This window comes from Coregonus lavaretus (assembly GCF_964263955.1).
Source record: "Coregonus lavaretus genome assembly, contig: HAP1_SCAFFOLD_47, whole genome shotgun sequence".
NCBI classification, from domain to species: Eukaryota; Metazoa; Chordata; class Actinopteri; order Salmoniformes; family Salmonidae; genus Coregonus; species Coregonus lavaretus.
The window spans coordinates 608,100-626,868 of record NW_028161510.1 but is presented as its reverse complement, the minus strand read 5'-3'; the positions used below and the strand labels follow the sequence as shown (position 1 = coordinate 626,868).

General features: G+C 40.7%; 1 protein-coding gene across 1 annotated transcript; it reads left to right on the top strand.

Annotated features, from left to right (window-relative positions):
- The first annotated feature begins 7,315 nt into the window (after positions 1-7,315).
- On the top strand, positions 7,316-17,885 carry LOC311120591 (piggyBac transposable element-derived protein 3-like). The gene is made up of 5 exons (XM_084195178.1): positions 7,316-7,704; positions 8,148-8,245; positions 8,381-8,558; positions 9,278-9,509; positions 15,496-17,885. Exons 1-5 carry the CDS (start codon positions 7,572-7,574, stop codon positions 17,282-17,284), a joined length of 2,430 nt encoding a protein of 809 aa, XP_084051304.1. The 5' UTR covers positions 7,316-7,571; the 3' UTR covers positions 17,285-17,885.
- The last annotated feature ends 884 nt before the right edge of the window (positions 17,886-18,769 follow it).

The window sequence follows — 18,769 nt, the reverse complement described above, 5'->3', positions numbered from 1 at the left end:
TATACAAAACATTAAGAATACCTTCTCTTTCCATGACATAGACTGACTAGGTGAATCCAGTTGAAAGCTATGATCCCTTATTGATGTCACTGTTAAATCCACTTCAATCAGTGTAGATGAAGGGGAGGAGACCGGTTCAAAAAGGATGTTTAAGCCTTGTGACAAATGAGACGTGGATTGTGTATGTGGGTAATTCTTCAACTATGGTACTCTTTGAGCTAGACAGTTTCAGAAAATAAAAACATTTCTACAAACAATTTTTTAGTATCAGTTGGTTTCTCAATCTGTCTGGAAACCTTCCCTGAAGTTGGCTGTGATGATTTGTATTTACTAATATATATTTTTTGCCATTTTTATCTGACAGTCCAAGAAAACGGTCATTTCCATCACATAACAAAACATGTATTTTTAAGAGAAAATAATGAAATATCTTCTGTTATAAATATATTTGATTAAATAGCACACACATATCTGTTCAAATTTGTAATTTATTATTTTTTTCAGAAATGTAACTGTAAAGATTTTACAATGTTTACACTAAAAAACACCTAAAACTAGGTCAATGGAACATTTCATTTTCTTATCATAGCTCAAAATCATATATTCCTCAAAGTGTATACACAAATCTTAGCCCTAACTGCACAATTATCAACACCACTGAATATAGTTGGTTTGATTGTATGTTTTTTTTATATGTTTTACTTTAAAATATGTGTTGTGGTGGAAATGACATGGCGTGGCGGAAGAGACAGTGTGTGGCGGAAATGACAGATAGGCAACTTCCAATTAAAAACAATTTTTCTACTGCTCTATGTGGTGAACCAGAGCAAATCAATAAGCAACAGCATTTGTGAACAAAAACATATCACCAATATTTTTAAATTAAAAACAATCCAAAAAATGAAAAAACATGAATTTGTGTTAAAAATCAGCAAATCATTTCTTCACTGTTTTCTACATGCTGAACTAGAGCAAACTAGTACAAACTAGAGCAAACCCTTTATGTCATCATTACCTTAACATAACCTTAATATAACCAGTTGAATAACAGATAAAATAGGCAATATATTTTGAAATTGAAAACTTATATGCCTATGCTGAACCAGAGCAAACACTCTGTACTTAAACATTACTGTCATGTGTGTTATATCGTAAATCCATGTACTGTCAAACGTAATCATGTGGAATAACAAGTTGAATCTGACTAAATAGACATTGTATTTGCTAAATACTGTATCTGTCAAACTTGCATATGGGCCAGAGGTTCAGTTATGTTTCATGGTCAAGAACAGAGCATATTTCTTTCCAAACGGTTGGCTCCACCATCACATGCCTCTTTGTTACTGGTTGAGGCTCTGGGACCAGCCTGATCACATCTTCTGGCCGGTACCAAATAACATCGTCTCTCATAGGCCAGAAGAACTTGTTTTTGCCAATATGACTCATGGTTCTCACCAGAGCACAACCCTCAGGGTCCACATCCTGTATAATGCCAGGGTAAGGATCCCCATCATACCGTACCACACACCAACTTCCAATCAGTCCCTCATGCAGGTCTATGATGGGTTGAGATGTGCTGTAAGTGTGCTTGAACTTGGTGATCCCAATGCAGTCTCCATGTTCTGTGCTCCCAGTATGTTGACTTTTTTGAGACCAAAACACTGGCAAGGATGGGGATCTGCACAAAAGCAGCTGAGAACTCGCCAAGAAATCTCCTCCGGTCTTGTAGAGACAATCTAAAAGAACAAAGTGCATTTGAATACTGTGGAGATATAAATTGAAAAATGTTAAAAGTGACATACCTGATGTATCTGCATGGTTCCTTTGATGGTCAGCAGGTCATCAGGAAGGAGACTATCCATCTCTTCAATTTCCCCCTCAGTGATGTACATTAACTTGACAGTTGATGGCTGGTTAAGCAGTTGTTCATACAATACTTTTCCAGTTGGAAGGTCAATGCCCTTGGCCACAAGCGAGTCTGCTTGGTGCTTAACAGCCGCACCAATTCCATCAGCTGGGCCCTTCCCATGTCCGGACTCCAGAAAATTCCAGGTCACCTTTTTGAATCCTAGCTCATATGGTACTTTGCTCAGGAAAAAAAAGTTCTTTTTTGACCTATACTGAGTGGTTGGGCCATCACTTATGACATGCAGGGTGGTTGCAGCTGTGTTTTGTTGTTTGAGGTAGGGAAGCACTTTTTTGAGGTGAGCCCAGATTGCAGATGGGTCATGGCGCATTGAGGAACTAATGGTGCAAACAGACACAACACCATTCTTCGTGTGAGCCACACCAGTATGGAGGCTTACCTGCTGGTGGGAATCGCCAAAATGGACCGCTTGGATTTCATTGGAAAATTTGCACATGTAATTTTCTGCGAAGTCAATTTGTAGAACAATACTGTCTTCGTCAATCTTTTCTTTTAGTGCTCTCAAAGACAGATATTGGTGTTTTATGTTGTGAATGTGCTTTCCCATCTTTTTTTTCAGTTGGTCAGAAAAGTCATCCAAAAGTGTCTTCAAAGTCCCATATACTTTTTCCTTCGTTGTGTGGTGAACTTTAATCATTTCTTTGGAGCCGTCTTTTTTCTTTTTTTCTCTGTCCTCCACAGAGCTTCTCCATTCAAACCACCAGGTTTGCTCCCCAGCATCGAAGGCAGAGGTTTGGAGTTCATGGTCTTTACAATCCAGACACTCCCTGTACATGCATTCTTTTGTCACATTTTTGCATGTAACTGAATACATGAGATCGGTGACTTTGGACGTTTTAATGACTTTGTGAAAGAACAGTTTGTTTGCCATGAACTGTATGTTTGAGTGTAGCTTACACAGACATGTGTCTCTGTCTTTGATCGTTGGTTTAACAATCCAAAAGGGTCGCTTTTTGCAAAACTCTGCATAGGAGAGTCTGACTTCGGGATTCTCGTGTCTAAACTTCAGGTGCAGTGTCTGCATAGAATCCACCAGGAAGCGCTTTTGCATTTTATTTTTCATCTTTGTAATTGTCTCTTTCTTTCCAGTAGTGGCCCTACTGTTATCGTCGCGTTCTAAAAACTTTGTTATCTTTTCCTTCACTTCTTGGCTGACTCTGTTTCGTTGTGTTTTGCGGGTGTATTTGAGTTTGTCGGCCCTTGTCATGTTTGTCCTGATTAGTTTTGTAGAGAATCCAAACTCCTTCTTGGCCATGGTGACCAGGCGGTATTTTTTTAAGATCTTGCCAGCCACAAGTTTGGAGATCAGTTGCCGAGCTTTACGATTGTCAACATTCTGATACTTTTTTCTTATTTCTGACATAATGGTGTTATGGAATAGGAGTGTCTTCTTTAATTGCTTGCTTTCTTGCTGCATCTGTTGCTTTGTTTTCATTTTAGGTGACTCTAGGATCCCCAGGTTCTTCTTCAGTCGATTACTTCTTTTTTTGTATTTTTCAACTTTTCTGAGGGCATCCTCAAGCTTTTGTTTAATGTCATTAAGATCTCTGTACACCTTTTTTCTCCCTCTTTTCCTCTGTGGAGTTCTCTCTGGTGTAGGCTCACACAGCTGAGGTGTTTCAGGGATGTCTTCTGCATTAACACTCATGTTGTCTGGTGATGGTGGTGGTGTTGTATGTGCCATGAAACTATTCACTGCTGAGACCATTTTCCATTTCCTACGTCTGTTTCGTTGAGAAATTCGCCACTGTCTTCTCATTTTTCGTTGTTCTCTTTTCGGCATTTCTGTCACAGATTTAACAACACCTTGTTGCTTTTTCTTCAGGTATCTTTCTCTGTCCTTCTTGAGGGACTCTGCATATTTAAGTGGATCTGATTTTATTCTTTCTCTGTATGATCTTGACCTCTGTGCTGTGGTATTGCTTGCCATCTTAAAGAAAGAGCCAAGACATCATGTCAAACCTACTTATCTATTGTTCTCTTATTTACCAACAATATTGTAATATTGTTAAAACTGTTTTTGAATTTAGTATCAGTATTATAGCCCAAATAATTTGCTGTTTAGCACGAACAATGTCATTTCCACCACAACCTGTCTTTACCACCACAATGAACACCGTGGTGGAAATGACTGTGGTGGAAATGACATTTCCCCACTTTCCCTCTAAAATCTCATGCTATCTCTTCTCCTCCTCTCACAGTGCCACTCAGCCCTGTTGTTTTCCTGCAGTCCACCAGCCGCACAGACAACCTCTTCAGATCCAGCAGTAAGGTGCTACTGGGAGAGGTACGACACGGGGACTCTGGGAGGGCGGAAGGGCTAGCGTTGTCCTGGTAACCATATAGAGGGGACACAGACACATATCATTATGGATGCTGATGTCACTGTTGTCATAAAGTGCTTTACAGAAACCCAGCCCAGACCCCGACAGACCAAGCTGTATGCTAGACCAGACCAAGCTGTACCATCTGGTGTTCTGATCTGGAGAGACTCTTCTCTGCCTCGTCAGCATCAGGATGTTGTTGAGGCTCCCCAGAGGATCCATGATAGTCATGTCTCTCTCCTGTGTGAACGAGAACATCAAACAGATTGTAAACTTATGATCTTCTATTGCAATCATAGGGTCTTACAAGAGGCATTAATATATCTAAGCAGGGCCTAAAACGGCCACATTCAACATGATTTTATCAAATATTGTTTGTGATGCAAATGTAAAAGGGTCGTTCCACTAAATGGGTGCCTTTTGCGTCCCTTTGATATTTTAAGTAGAAATTATGCACCAATATTGAATTTTAAAAGCCTGTTATATTAGATGAGGTGCACTTTAATATAGACCACATGGAGAATTCATTAAATCCATACATTTAAAAGTCCCAAAAATGCATGAACCAATGGTGGATTGCCCCTTAAACAACTTATACAGTACTGAAGAACATATTAAAGTGTAGAACTAAAGTAGAATGCCCCTTTAAAACCACACATTAGCCTAGCTCAACAACTGCATAGTTTGTGCAAATGCTTTTAAGACAATAATCACTGGTGTTAACAGGACCTTCATTCTCCTCCTCCATTCCTTCCTCTTCCTCTTTCACTCCCAAAACGTCTTCCTCCTTCTCTTTTATTGTAATAGCCTCCTCTTCCTCTTTTACTCCAAAATATTCTTCCTCTCCTTTAAATGTAATATCCTCCTCTTCTTCTTCTTCTTTTACGATGATGTTCAGCCCCATAACTTCTTTCTCCGTATAGCTTAGTGAGCTCATGGTCGTGGATGTTAGCTAGCTAGTTAGTTAGCATTAGCAATTAGCCTAGTACAGTAACGTTATCAATTTAACAAATTAGCCAACTTCAATTGACAAGCAAATTAAGTTTTGTTAACTAGTAAATACGTAAACAGAATTATGTTTAAAATCACTGACATTAATATACACAAGATTGGTCTAAAGGTTTTATGTTCGCTAGCAAGCTACCGAGGTGGTTGAATCAGTAGTATTTTGTCGCTGTTGAAGAAGACTCCCGTCCACTAGATTATACGTCACGTAAGAAGCATCACCTGAAAGACTCACATCGCCATCTGCTGAGTGGAGTAGGTAACACAGATTGGAAAAATCTTTATTTCATCGTTTATTCTGGCAAACAATGTCATAAGAAGTCATTTAAAAACAATCAGATGCTATGCATAGGCTGAGAGACGAATAGGAGGAATATCCTCTGAAAGGTACACCCCTGTAGCTCAGTTGGTAGAGCATGGTGCTTGCAACGCTAGGGTTGTCGGTTCGTTTCCCACGGGGGGCCAGTATGAAAATGTATGCAATCACTAACTGTAAGTCGCTCTGGATAAGAACGTCTGCTAAATGACTAAAATGTAAAATGTATGTTCTCTCTTCTTACAGACAACACTTTCCTCCAGGGCTGACCTGCCCATTACGCAGGATTAGGCGACAGATTGCAGATGGTGGCATATTCCGAGCTAAATCGACCAAGACGCATCGCAAAAAAATAAAAAATAACACCTCACATAATCCTGCCCAAAAACAATAAAACGTTTCTCACCCTTTTAACTGAGCCGCCACATGAAGCAGTGCCCCCTTTGCCAAAGGCAACGTGGACAGACAGGGCTCTACCTGTGTAGACCGCATGCCCCTTTGCCCTTCCAGTCTCTAAAGTGCCGTTTTGGGTGGTACAATTTACATCATTTTTTGGTCAGATTTGTTCTCAACCCACTGCAAGTCGACGTTAAATCTGCCTAAGGGATTTGTATTTACCCCACTGTAAATAACGGAAAAGTGGTGCGTGCATATGTATTCACCCCCTTTGCTATGAAGCCCCTAAATAAGATCTGGTGCAACCAATTACCTTCAGAAGTCACATAATTAGATAAATAAAGTCCACCTGTGTGCAATCTAAGTGTCACATGATCTCAGTGTATATACACCTTTTCTGAAAGGCCCCAGAGTCTGTAACACCAACAAGCAAGGGGCACCACCAAGCAAGCGGCACCATGAAGACGAAGGAGCTCTCCAAACAGGTCAGGGACAAAGTTGTGGAGAAGTACAGATCAGGGTTGGGTTATAAAAAAATATCAAAAACTTTTAACATCCCACGGAGCACCATTAAATCCATTATTTAAAATTTTTAAAAATATGGCACCACAACAAACCTGACATGAGAGGGCCGCCCAACAAAACTCACGGACCAGGCAATGAGGGCATTAATCAGAAAGGCAACAAAGAGACCAAAGATAACCCTGAAGGAGCTGCAAAGCTCAACAGCGGAGATTGGAGTATCTGTCCATAGGACCACTTTAAGCCATACACTCCACAGAGCTGGGCTTTACGGAAGAGTGGCCAGCAAAAAGCCATTGCTTTAAAAAATAAATAAGCAAACACGTTTGGTATTCGCCAAAAGGCATGTGGGAGACTCCCCAAACATATGGAAGAAGGTACTCTGGTCAGATGAGACTAAAATTGAGCTTTTGGGCCATCAAGGAAAACGCTACAGATAATCAAGTGCTATTTGCATGTGATGCATTTGCTCTATTGTTTACAGGATGATTTGTATTTTATAGAGCGTGGCTTTAAGGGAATAGTATGGTCACATCTAGATAAAAACGAATGTGAAAAATGAACAGAGAATGTGTATTAACACACTGCCTATTCATAGAAGTATTTATTAATCTACATATTCATATTAAGCTTCTACGTCTGTGTACAGGAAAGTATTCTTTGTAAGACGTAAGAGAAAATATATCAGCTTATTGTTCAATTATTACGACATTCTTTGCCAATACGAACGATGTAGTAAATATTGTTTCCAAACTGCGTTACCCACTCCAGTCAGCAGATGGCGATGTGCGTCTCTCAGGTGATGATTCTTGCGTGACGTATAATGGACTGGGCGGGACTCTTCTTCAGCAACCACCTCGGTAGCCAACATAAAACCGAAATATTGACGCCATATATTTATATTTAGACCATATTTATGTACATTAGCTAATCTCAGTGTTTTAAACACCTTTCTGTTGACGTATCTACTGGTTAACTTTAACTTACTTTGCTTGTTCAATTTGCAAACTTGTTAAAGTTGATACTGAGCCTAGCACTAGGCTAGTCGCTAATGCTAACTAACTAGCTAACATCCCTGACCATGAGCTCACTAAACTACTCCTCCCCTGCTAAAGAAGAGGAGGTCTGTTGGACGGAGAAAGAAGCTCCGGGGCTGAACATTGTCGTGAAAGTAGAAGAAGAAGAGGAGGAGACAGCAGATCAGATTAACACCAGTGAGTATTGTCTTAAAAACAGGGGCACAAACTATGCAGTTCTTGAACTAATGTGTGGTTTTAAAGGGGCATTCTACTGAAGTTATATACTTCAATATGTTGTTCAGTACTGTAGGAATTGTTTAAGGGGCAATCTGCCGTTGGTACATCTATTTTTGGGACTTTTAAATTGAATTCTCCATGTGGTCTACATTAAAGTGCACCTCATCTAATGTAACTGGCTATTAAAATTCAATATTGGTGCTTAATTTCTACTTAAAATATCAAAGGGCACCCATTTAGAGAACGACCCTTTTACATTTGCATCACAAACAATATTTTATAAAATCATGTTGAACGTGGCCATTTTAGGCCCTGCTTAGATATATTAATGCCTATTTTAAGACTCTATGATTGTAATAGATCATAAGTTTACCATCTGTTTGATGTTCTCGTTCACACAGGAGAGAGACATGACTATCATGGATCCTCTGGCGAGCCTCAACAACATCCTGATACTGACGAGGCAGAGAAGAGTCTCTCCAGATCAGAACACCAGATGGTACAGCTTGGTCTGGTCTAGCATACGTCTTGCTCTGTCGGGGTCTGGGCTGGGTTTCTGTAAAGTACCATATGACAACAGTGACATCAGCATCCATAATGATATGTGTCTGTGTCCCCTCTATATGGTTACCAGGACAACGCTAGCCCTTCCTCCCTCCCAGAGTCCCCGTGTCGTACCTCTCCCAGTAGCACCTTACTGCTGGGTCTGAAGGGGTTGTCTGTGCGGCTGGTGGACTGCAGGAAAACAACGGGGCTGAGTGGAACTGTGAGAGGAGGAGAAGAGAAGAAAGGAGCAGATTTTACTAATCAAAGTAAGTGCTGCAGACATTCAGTAATCTTGCTCTGATTTGTCATCCTGAGGTCCCAGAGATAAAATGTAGCATAGTTTTGTTTGATAAAATCCAATTTTATATCCTAATACGATCCATGTTGTATACAGCGTTTTGCATGAATTCCAACTCTTTCAACTTGCAACAAAACAATTTTATTAAATCTAATTGGCAAAACGTTGTTTAACCCGGTCAAGTTCGGTTTCTGTGCAATCCTCAGACACTCTAGAAGGCAACCAAACTTGTTTCAGCATTCTACATTACGTATTTGCTACACAACATGTCAATTAGCCTATGAAGGTCAGCCATCATTACTCACCAATGAGACGAGCAGTGTTCACTTGATTGACAGTGTCTTGGTCCAATGACCTCCTATCGTTTTGAAACCTAGCCAGATAGCCAATGAGCTGGGCTTTCCAGCAGTATGTGAACACCCTTTGCACGACAAACAGCCATCAATCTAGAGCTGTGCGCAGCAGTGTTCATTCTCTGGTGAAAGGAAACAGGAAGCACTAGTTTACGTTATGCAGCGGTTCATTATCTGGTGAAAGGAAACAGGAAGCACGGTAGTTTACGTTACGCAGCGGTTCGTTCTATTCTTCAAACTTTTCTCAAAACTGAAAAAGTAAAACATGGCTACTAAGAGTGGAAAAGCTAAATCGAAGTCCAAGTATACAAATGTTGACAAATTTTGTTTGCAGAAATTGACTGGGAGAGTGACACAGAACGAATGGATGAGGACTCTGAGGGAGCACAGTTTAGATTCCAGCGGGAGAGTGACACAGAACGAATGGATGAGGACTCGTTGAGTGAGCACAGTTTTGACTGGGAGAGTGACACAGAACAAATATATGAGGACTCTGTAAGTGAGCACAGTTTTGATTCCAGCGCAGAAGAAACGTTTTTGGAAGGAAAAGATCCACGTTTAGATCAGTAAGTAAAATACGTTTTTGCTTCTCATGCTAATGCAGTTGTTTAAATGGTTGCATATTCATTTGAGATATTTTTATTAGATTTTTACATATATATATATATATACACACACACAGTGGGGGGGGAAAAGTATTTGATCCCCTGCTGATTTTGTACGTTTGCCCACTGACCAAGACATGATCAGTCTATAATTTTAATGGTAAGTTTATTTGAACAGTGAGAGACAGAATAACAACAAAAAAATACAGAAAAGCGCATGTCAAAAATGTTATAAATTGATTTGCATTTTAATGAGGGAAATAAGTATTTGACCCCCTCTCAATCAGAAAGATTTCTGGCTCCCAGGTGTCTTTTATACAGGTAACGAGCTGAGATTAGGAGCACACTCTTAAAGGGAGATTGTAGACCTACACAAGTTGGTGCGATTATTCGCAAATGGAAGAAACACAAAATAACTGTCAATCTCCCTCGGCCTGGGGCTCCATGCAAGATCTCACCTCGTGGAGTTGCAATGATCATGAGAACGGTGAGGAATCAGCCCAGAACTACACGGGAGGATCTTGTCAATGATCTCAAGGCAGCTGGGACCATAGTCACCAAGAAAACAATTGTTAACACACTACGCCGTGAAGGACTGAAATCCTGCAGCGCCCGCAAGGTCCTCCTGCTCAAGAAAGCACATATACAGGCCCGTCTGAAGTTTGCCAATGAACATCTGAATGATTCAGAAGAGAACTGGGTGAAAGTGTTGTGGTCAGATGAGACCAAAATCGAGCTCTTTGGCATCAACTCAACTCGCCGTGTTTGGAGGAGGAGGAATGCTGCCTATGACCCCAAGAACACCATCCCCACCGTCAAACATGGAGGTGGAAACATTATGCTTTGGGGGTGTTTTTCTGCTAAGGGGACAGGACAACTTCACTGCATCAAAGGGACAATGGACAGGGCCATGTACCGTCAAATCTTGGGTGAGAACTTCCTTCCCTCAGCCAGGGCATTTAAAATGGGTCGTGGATGGGTATTCCAGCATGACAATGACCCAAAACACACGGCCAAGGCAACAAAGGAGTGGCTCAAGAAGAAGCACATTAAGGTCCTGGAGTGGCCTAGCCAGTCTCCAGACCTTAATCCCATAGAAAATCTGTGGAGGGAGCTGAAGGTTCGAGTTGCCAAATGTCAGCCTCGAAACCTTAATGACTTGGAGAAGATCTGCAAAGAGGAGTGGGACAAAATCCCTCCTGAGATGTGTGCAAACCTGGTGGCCAACTACAAGAAACGTCTGACCTCTGCGATTGCCAACAAGGGTTTTGCCACCAAGTACTAAGTCATGTTTTGCAGAGGGGTCAAATACTTTTTTCCCTCATTAAAATGCAAATAAATTTATAACATTTTTGACATGCGTTTTTCTGGATTTTTGTTGTTGTTATTCTGTCTCTCACTGTTCAAATAAACCTACCATTAAAATTATACACTGATCATGTCTTTGTCAGTGGGCAAACATACAAAATCAGCAGGGGATCAAATACTTTTTTCCCTCACTGTATATGCAGTACCAGTCAAAAATTTGGACACACCAACTCATTCAAGGGTTTTTCTTTATTTTTACTATTTTCTACATTGTATAATAATAGTGAAGACATCAAAACTATGAAATAACACATGGAATCATGTAATAACCAAAAAAGTGTTAAACAAATCAAAATATATTTTAGCCACCCTTTGCCTTGATGACAGCTTTGCACACTCTTGGCATTCTCTCAACCAGCTTCACCTGGAATGCTTTTCCAACAGTCTTGAAGGAGTTCCCACATATGCTGAGCACTTGTTGGCTGCTTTTCCTTCACTCTGTGGTCAAATTATCCCAAACCATCTCAATTGGGTTGAGGTGGAGTGATTGTGGAAAGTGATGGCGTGACTGATGCAGCACTCCATCACTTTCCTTATTGGTCAAATAGCCCACACAGACTGGAGGTGTGTTGGGTCATTGTCCTGTTGAAAAACAAATTTTTGTCCCACTAATTCCAAACCAAATGAGATGGCGTATCGCTGCAGAATGCGATGGTAGCCATGCTTGTTAAGTGTGCCTTGAATTCTAAATAAATCACAGACAGTTTCACCAGCAAAGCACATTCACACCACCTCCTCCATGCTTCAAGGTGGGAACCACCCATGCAGCGATCATCCGTTCTCCTACTCTGTTTCACAAAGACACAGCGGTTGGAACTAAAAATCTCACATTTGGACTCATCAGACCAAAGGACAGATTTCCACCGGTCTAATGTCCATTGCTCGTGTTTCTTGGCCCAAGCAAGTCCAAATCAAATCAAATTTTATTGGCCACATGCGCCGAATACAACAGGTGCAGACATTACAGTGAAATGCTTACTTACAGCCCTTAACCAACAGTGCATTTATTTTTAATAAAAAAAGTAAAGTAAAACAACAACAAAAAAAGTGTTGAGAAAAAAAGAACAGAAGTAAAATAAAATAACAGTAGGGAGGCTATATATACAGGGGGGTACCGGTGCAGAGTCAATGTGCGGGGGCACCGGCTAGTTGAAGTAATATGTACATGTGGGCAGAGTTAAAGTGACTGCATAAATAATTAACAGAGTAGCAGCAGCGTAAAAAGATGGGGTGGGTGGGGGTCTCTTCTGCTTATTGGTGTCCTTTAGTAGTGGTTTCTTTGCAGCAATTCGACCATGAAGGCCTGATTCACACAGCCTCCTCTGAACAGTTGATGTTGAGATGTGTGTGTTACTTGAACTCTGTGAAGCATTTATTTGGGCTGCAATTTCTGAGGCTGGTGACTCTAATGAAATTATCCTCTGCAGCAGAGGTAACTATTTATTTCCTGTGGTGGGCCTCATTAGAGCCAGCTTCATCATAGCTCTTGATGTTTTTTGCGATTGACTGACCTTCATGTCTTTAAAGTAATAATGGACTGTCGTTTCTCTTTGCTTATTTGAGCTGTTCTTGCCATAATATGGACTTGGTCTTTTACCAAATAGGGCTATCTTCTGTATACCCCCCTACCTTGTCACCACACAACTGATTGGCTCAAACGCATTAAGAAGGAAAGAAATTCCACAAATTAACTTTTAACAAGGCACACCTGTTAATTGAAATGCATTCCAGGTGACTACCTTACGAAGCTGGTTGAGAGAATGCCAAGAGTGTGCAAAGCTGTCATCAATGCAAATGGTGGCTATTTGAAGAATCTGTTTAAAAGTTTTTGGGTCACTACATGATTCCATGTGTTATTTCATAGTTTTGATGTCTTCGCTATTATTCTAAAATGTAAAAATGAAGAAAAAGCCTTGAATGAGTAGGTGTCCAAACTTTTGACTGGTATTGTGTGTGTGTATATATGTATGTGTATATATGTGTGTGTGTGTGTGTGTATATGTGTGTGTATATGTGTATATATATATATATATATATATATATATATATATATATATATATATATATATATATATATATATATATATATATATTTATTTAGATTTTAGTCATTTAGCAGACGCTCTTATCCAGAGCGACTTACATTTAGTGAGTGCATACATTTAATACAGTACTAAGATCGAATCCTACTACGCCAGCTCTGATGCTCATCGGATGTGGCAGGGCTTGCAAACTATCATGTATTAGATTTAGATATATGTATAAGTATGTGTATGTATGTATGTATGTATGTATGTGTGTGTATGTATGTATGTATACATATGTATGTATGTGTATACATATGTATACGGATACGTATGTATGTGTATACGTATGTATGTTTATATATGTATATATTTATGTGTATATATTTATGTATGTGTATGTGTGTGTGTATATGTATATATATATGTGTGTGTATATGTATATATATATATATATATATATATATATATATATATATATATATATATATATATATATATATATATATATATATATATATATATATATATATATATATATATATATATATATATATATATTACACACACACACACACACAGTTGAAGTCGGAAGTTTACATACACTTAGGTTGGAGTCATTAAATCATTTTTCAACCACTCCACAAATTTCTTATTAACAAACTATAGTTTTGGCAAGTCGGTTAGGACATCTACTTTGTGCCTGACACAAGTAATTTTTCCAACAATTGTTTACAAACAGATTATTTCACTTATAATTCACTGTGTCACAATTCCAGTGGGTCAGAAGTTTACATACACTAAGTTAACTGTGCCTTTAAACAGCTTGGAAAATTACAGAAAACGATGTCATGGCTTTAGAAGCTTCTGATAGGCTAATTGACATCATTTGAGCCAATTGGAGGTGTACCTGTGGATATATTTCAAGGCCTACCTTCAAACTCAGTGCCTCTTTGCTTGACATCATGGGAAATCAAAAGAAATCAGCCAAGACATCAGAAAAAAAATGGTAGACCTCCACAAGTCTGGTTCATCCTTGGGAGCAATTTCCAAATGCCTGAAGGTACCACGTTCATCTGCACAAACAATAGTACGCAAATATAAACACCATGGGATCACGCAGCCGTCATACTGCTCAGGAAGGAGACGCGTTCTGTCTCCTAGAGACGAACGTACATTGATGCGAAAAGTGCAACTCAATCCCAGAACAACAGCAAAGGACCTTGTGAAGATGCTGGAGGAAACAAGTACAAAAGTATCTATATCCACAGTAAAACAAGTCCTATATCGACATAACCTGAAAGGCCGCTCAGCAAGGAAGAAGCCACTGCTCCAAAACCGCCATAAAAATGCCAGACTACGGTTTGCAACTGCACATGGGGACAAAGGTCGTACTTTTTGGAGAAATGTCCTCTGGTCTGATGAAACAAAAATAGAACTGTTTGGCCATAATGACCATTGTTATGTTTGGAGGAAAAAGGGGATAGCTTGCAAACCGAAGAACACCATCCCAACCGTGAAGCACGGGGGTGGCAGCATCATGCTGTGGGGGTGCTTTGCTGCAGGAGGGACTGGTGCACTTCACAAAATAGATGGCACCATGAGGAAGGAAAATTGTGTGGATATATTGAAGCAACATCTCAAGACATCAGTCAGGAAGTTAAAGCTTGGTCGCAAATTGATCTTCCAAATGGACAATGACCCCAAGCATACTTCCAAAGTTATGGCTTAAGGACAACAAAGTCAAGGTATTGGATTGGCCATCACAAAGCCCTGACCTCAATCCTATAGAAAATATGTGGGCAGAACTGAAAAGGCGTGTGCGAGCAAGGAGGCCTACAAACCTGACTCAGTTACTCCAGCTCTGTCAGGAGGAATGGGCCAAAATTCACCCAATTTATTGTGGGAAGCTTGTGGAAGGCTACCTGAAACGTTTGACCCAAGTTAAACAATTTAAAGGCAATGCTACCAAATACTAATTGAGTGTATGTAAACTTCTGACCCACTGGGAATGTGATGAAAGAAATAAAAGCTGAAATAAATAATTCTCTCTACTACTTTTCGGACATTTCACATTCTTAAAATAAGTGGTGATCCTAACTGACCTAAGACAGGGCATTTTTACTAGGATTAAATGTCAGGAATTGTGAAAAACTGAGTTTAAATGTATTTGGCTAAGGTGTATGTAAACTTCCGACTTCAACTGTGTATATATGTGTGTGTGTGTGTGTGTGTGTATATATATATATGTGTATATAGACCTGAGGCATACAATGTATTAGCATAGCCTATGTGTATCTTCTGTTGGCTATGACATTCTGTGGTTTTTGAGCGTCTTATTGCCTATTGGTCCACATATTTTGTTAAATTGATTGTGTTACCCATCTTCTATATGATATATATGTTTATAGATATGTTGTGTATTTGATGTATTGATGCAGGGCTCATCCGTAAAAGTATTAATACAGAGCTCACCCCCTACTAAAATAAAGGTTAAATAAAATAAGTAATTGTAAACTTGAAATCTAACTGAATTTTTTTTTAATCCTCAATAGTTGGAGAGACTCTGACTCAGATGACCTCTGGGAGCCAACTCCAAAGAGACCACTTTCAAGTCCTCCATCCCCCACTCATTCAAACGTAGGAACTGAATCCTCCAGTCTGACCCCTGCTGCTGTCTCTGGCTCCACACCCACCACCGCCCGGCCATCTACAGGTGTGAAAAGGCCAGCCCAGAAGCGGATGAGGGCCAGTGCACCAGCTGCAACTACCACAGAGGGAGAGGAACGTTGGCACACTGTGCTAGAGGATGATGTGGAGCCACTTCCACCAACATTTCGACCTAAAAGGCAGCCAGGACCTCAGCTGGACATGACTGGGAAGTACAGCCCCCTTCATCTTTTCCAGATGTTTTTCTCCTTGTCCGTTCTTGATTCGCTGGTGTCTAACACCAACACGTATGGGGCTAAGAAGCAAGCAGGGAAGAAAGAGGCATGGAAGCCCATTTCCATCCAAGACCTCTACTGTTACATCTCACTGGTCATTTACATGGGGCTTGTGAAGTTGAAAAACGTGAAGGACTACTGGAGAAGCTCAAGACTCCACCAACTGCCTTTCCCCACCTCTGTCATGTCTTGTACCAGGTTTCTGACTATCTGGCGGGCGCTTCATATCAGTGACCCACAAGCTGACGACGACAATGAGAAGAAGAGGGGCACAGCGAGCTTTGACAGGCTCTGCAAAATCAAACCTCTGTACTCCAGCATTGTTGAGGCCTGCAAGACCCATTTTCACCCCGCCCAGAACCTGTCCATAGATGAGAGGATGGTAGCCTCAAAGGATATAATTAACCTCAAACAACATATGCGAAACAAGCCAACAAAATGTGCTTACAAACTGTTTGTTTTGGCCGATTCTGTGTGTGCCTACACTTGGAATTGTTTTGTTTACGAGGGGAAATCCGTCTCGGCCACCGGTAAGGGACTTAGTTATGATTCCGTTATGGAATTATTGGATTTTCCACTGCTGGGGACAGGCTACAAACTGTTTGTGGACAACTTTTACACAAGCCCTACCCTGTTTACAGACCTGAGGAAACTGAATGTATGGTCTTGTGGCGCCATTGGTCCCAACAGAGTGGGTTTTCCCAAAACAAAAGTAAACGACATGCCTAAGAGGGCTGGTAGGGGTGCCATGCGATGGATTCGTAAAGATGACCTGCTCTTTGTAAAGTGGATGGATACCAGAGAGGTGGTCATGTGCTCCAGTATCCACAAATCGTACAGTGGCGATCACGTCAGCAGGCGCGTGAAGGACGCTAATGGGGCATGGATCAAGAAAAATGTCCCCGTTCCAGCTGCTGTAAAGGATTACAACAAGAGCATGGGAGGTGTGGACCTGTCAGACACGCTGATAGGCTACAACAACGTTCTACACAAGAAAATGAAATGGTACAAGACATTGTTCTATCACTTCATCGACATTGCTGTGGTGAATGCATTCATCCTCCAGAAGGAAATGGCTAAGAGCTGCGGACAGACCCCCATAACACAGCTGGCCTTCAGAGAGCTGCTCGTCCAGGAGCTTGCTGACTACGGCACAAAGTCCACCGCGGCGGCACCTTCTGTCCCCTCTGCTCCTGCCACCGGTGGTGTTCACCTGCCGAAATACAGAAGTGCAGACCTGAATGTGCCTCAGGGCCAAAAGAGCACAGCGGGGAGGCGTCGTTGTATTCTGTGCCACAGGAAATCTCCCATCACCTGCACAACTTGTGCCGTTACCCTCTGCTTCACAGCGGAAAGAGACTGCTATGGGACTTGGCATCAGGAGCTCAGTCTTGTGTAGAGGACTGTGGGTAGTTCTTCGTACTCTAAATTGTAAATAGTGTGTAAATAGTTTTTTTTTCTTTCTCTCCACTGTGTGTGTGGTTTGTGTTGTGTTCAGTGTTGTGCTGCTACCTGGTCCTTATCTTAAATAGTTCCCTTCTGTGTTGGGAGGCTTTGGATCAGGGGTTCTCGTCTCCTGTTAGTTCCTTTTACGTAGGGAAGCTAATGATGCATCATGTATGACATTCCTGGGAGTGTGTGAACTTTTTAAATGTTTTATTACCATAGCATTTTTGTTATGTTCTCTATAGTTATGTACTTGAAAATTGACCAATTCGGCCACTTGGGTACATTTGCTAAATATCATGTAGCTCTCCATGCTAAATATCATGTAGCTCTCCATGCTAAATATCATGTAGCTCTCCATGCTAAATATCATGTAGCTCTCCATGCTAAATATCATGTAGCTCTCCATGCTAAATATCATGTAGCTCTCTCATTCATGAATGAATCTGTCTGAATCTTTGCACACACAGTTGCCCTGTTGTGGACAACATCTAAATGACCCCCAGCTTCCTGTCTCAATGTATGGCCTTTCTTTTGCATTTGAAAGATTACGCAATAAAAATAGAAAATGCATGTTTTTTTGTTGTTTTTTTTCTTTTACCAGATGTGTTATATTCTCCTACATGAATTTCACATCTCCACAAACTTTAAAAGTGTTTCCTTTAAAATAGTATCAAGAATATGCATATCCTTGCTTTAGGTCCTGAGTTACAGGCAGTTAGATTTGGGTCATTTTAGGCGGAAATTGAGATGAAGGGTCCTACCCAGAAGATGTTTTAACCTGACCCAACCATTCTCCTCCCTGTCCTGCTGGCTTTCACAGATTATGCCGTTGCTCTCCTGAAGTTGCCCGGTAATAGGCTAAACGAGGAGTCTGCAACCTTTCTCATGTGGAATGCATATTTATCTTACCATTTCTACCGATCTGCGTGCCAGTTTCATATCTCTAAATCGTTGTCATGTGGTTGATCAAAATTCTATCCAAATCTAATGGAAAATGATACAAACCTAAAAAGTAACTTCCATTGCCAACTATGTAAAAATAGTCAGGGCATCCGATGATACGGCCTCTGCAGAAGGCATCCATTCATACTTTGGGGAATTGATAGACACTAGCAATCAAACGCAAACAATTCACACAATGAAGTTATGAAACAATGAATGTGCACAAATTGGCGGGAGAGAGTGCATTCTGGAGAGAGAAGGGCGTTGTGTATCTATCTGGACGCTGCATGGACAATCCGACGTCTGCATTTACCATGCATCATTTACGGTGAAACGGCCTCTGCAGAAGTCAGGGCATCCGGAGCTGTTGTGGAGGATGTGGGTTTGTGTTTATACAGGATGTACTGCCCCCACCTACCGTCAACCAATCATGTCAATGCCGCTGAAATTTCGAGTCTCATAGCAAAGGGTCTGAATACTTATGTAAATAAGG

What these genes read in the sequence shown, in the direction of transcription:
- LOC311120591 (XM_084195178.1), top strand. Translation starts at nt 7,572, where the DNA reads ATGAGCTCACTAAACTACTCCTCCCCTGCTAAAGAAGAGGAGGTCTGT. An exon ending in AGCAGATCAGATTAACACCA is followed by an intron (nt 7,705 to 8,147) that starts GTGAGTATTGTC and finishes TCGTTCACACAG; the next exon opens with GAGAGAGACATGACTATCAT. An exon ending in AAAGATCCACGTTTAGATCA is followed by an intron (nt 9,510 to 15,495) that starts GTAAGTAAAATA and finishes AATCCTCAATAG; the next exon opens with TTGGAGAGACTCTGACTCAG.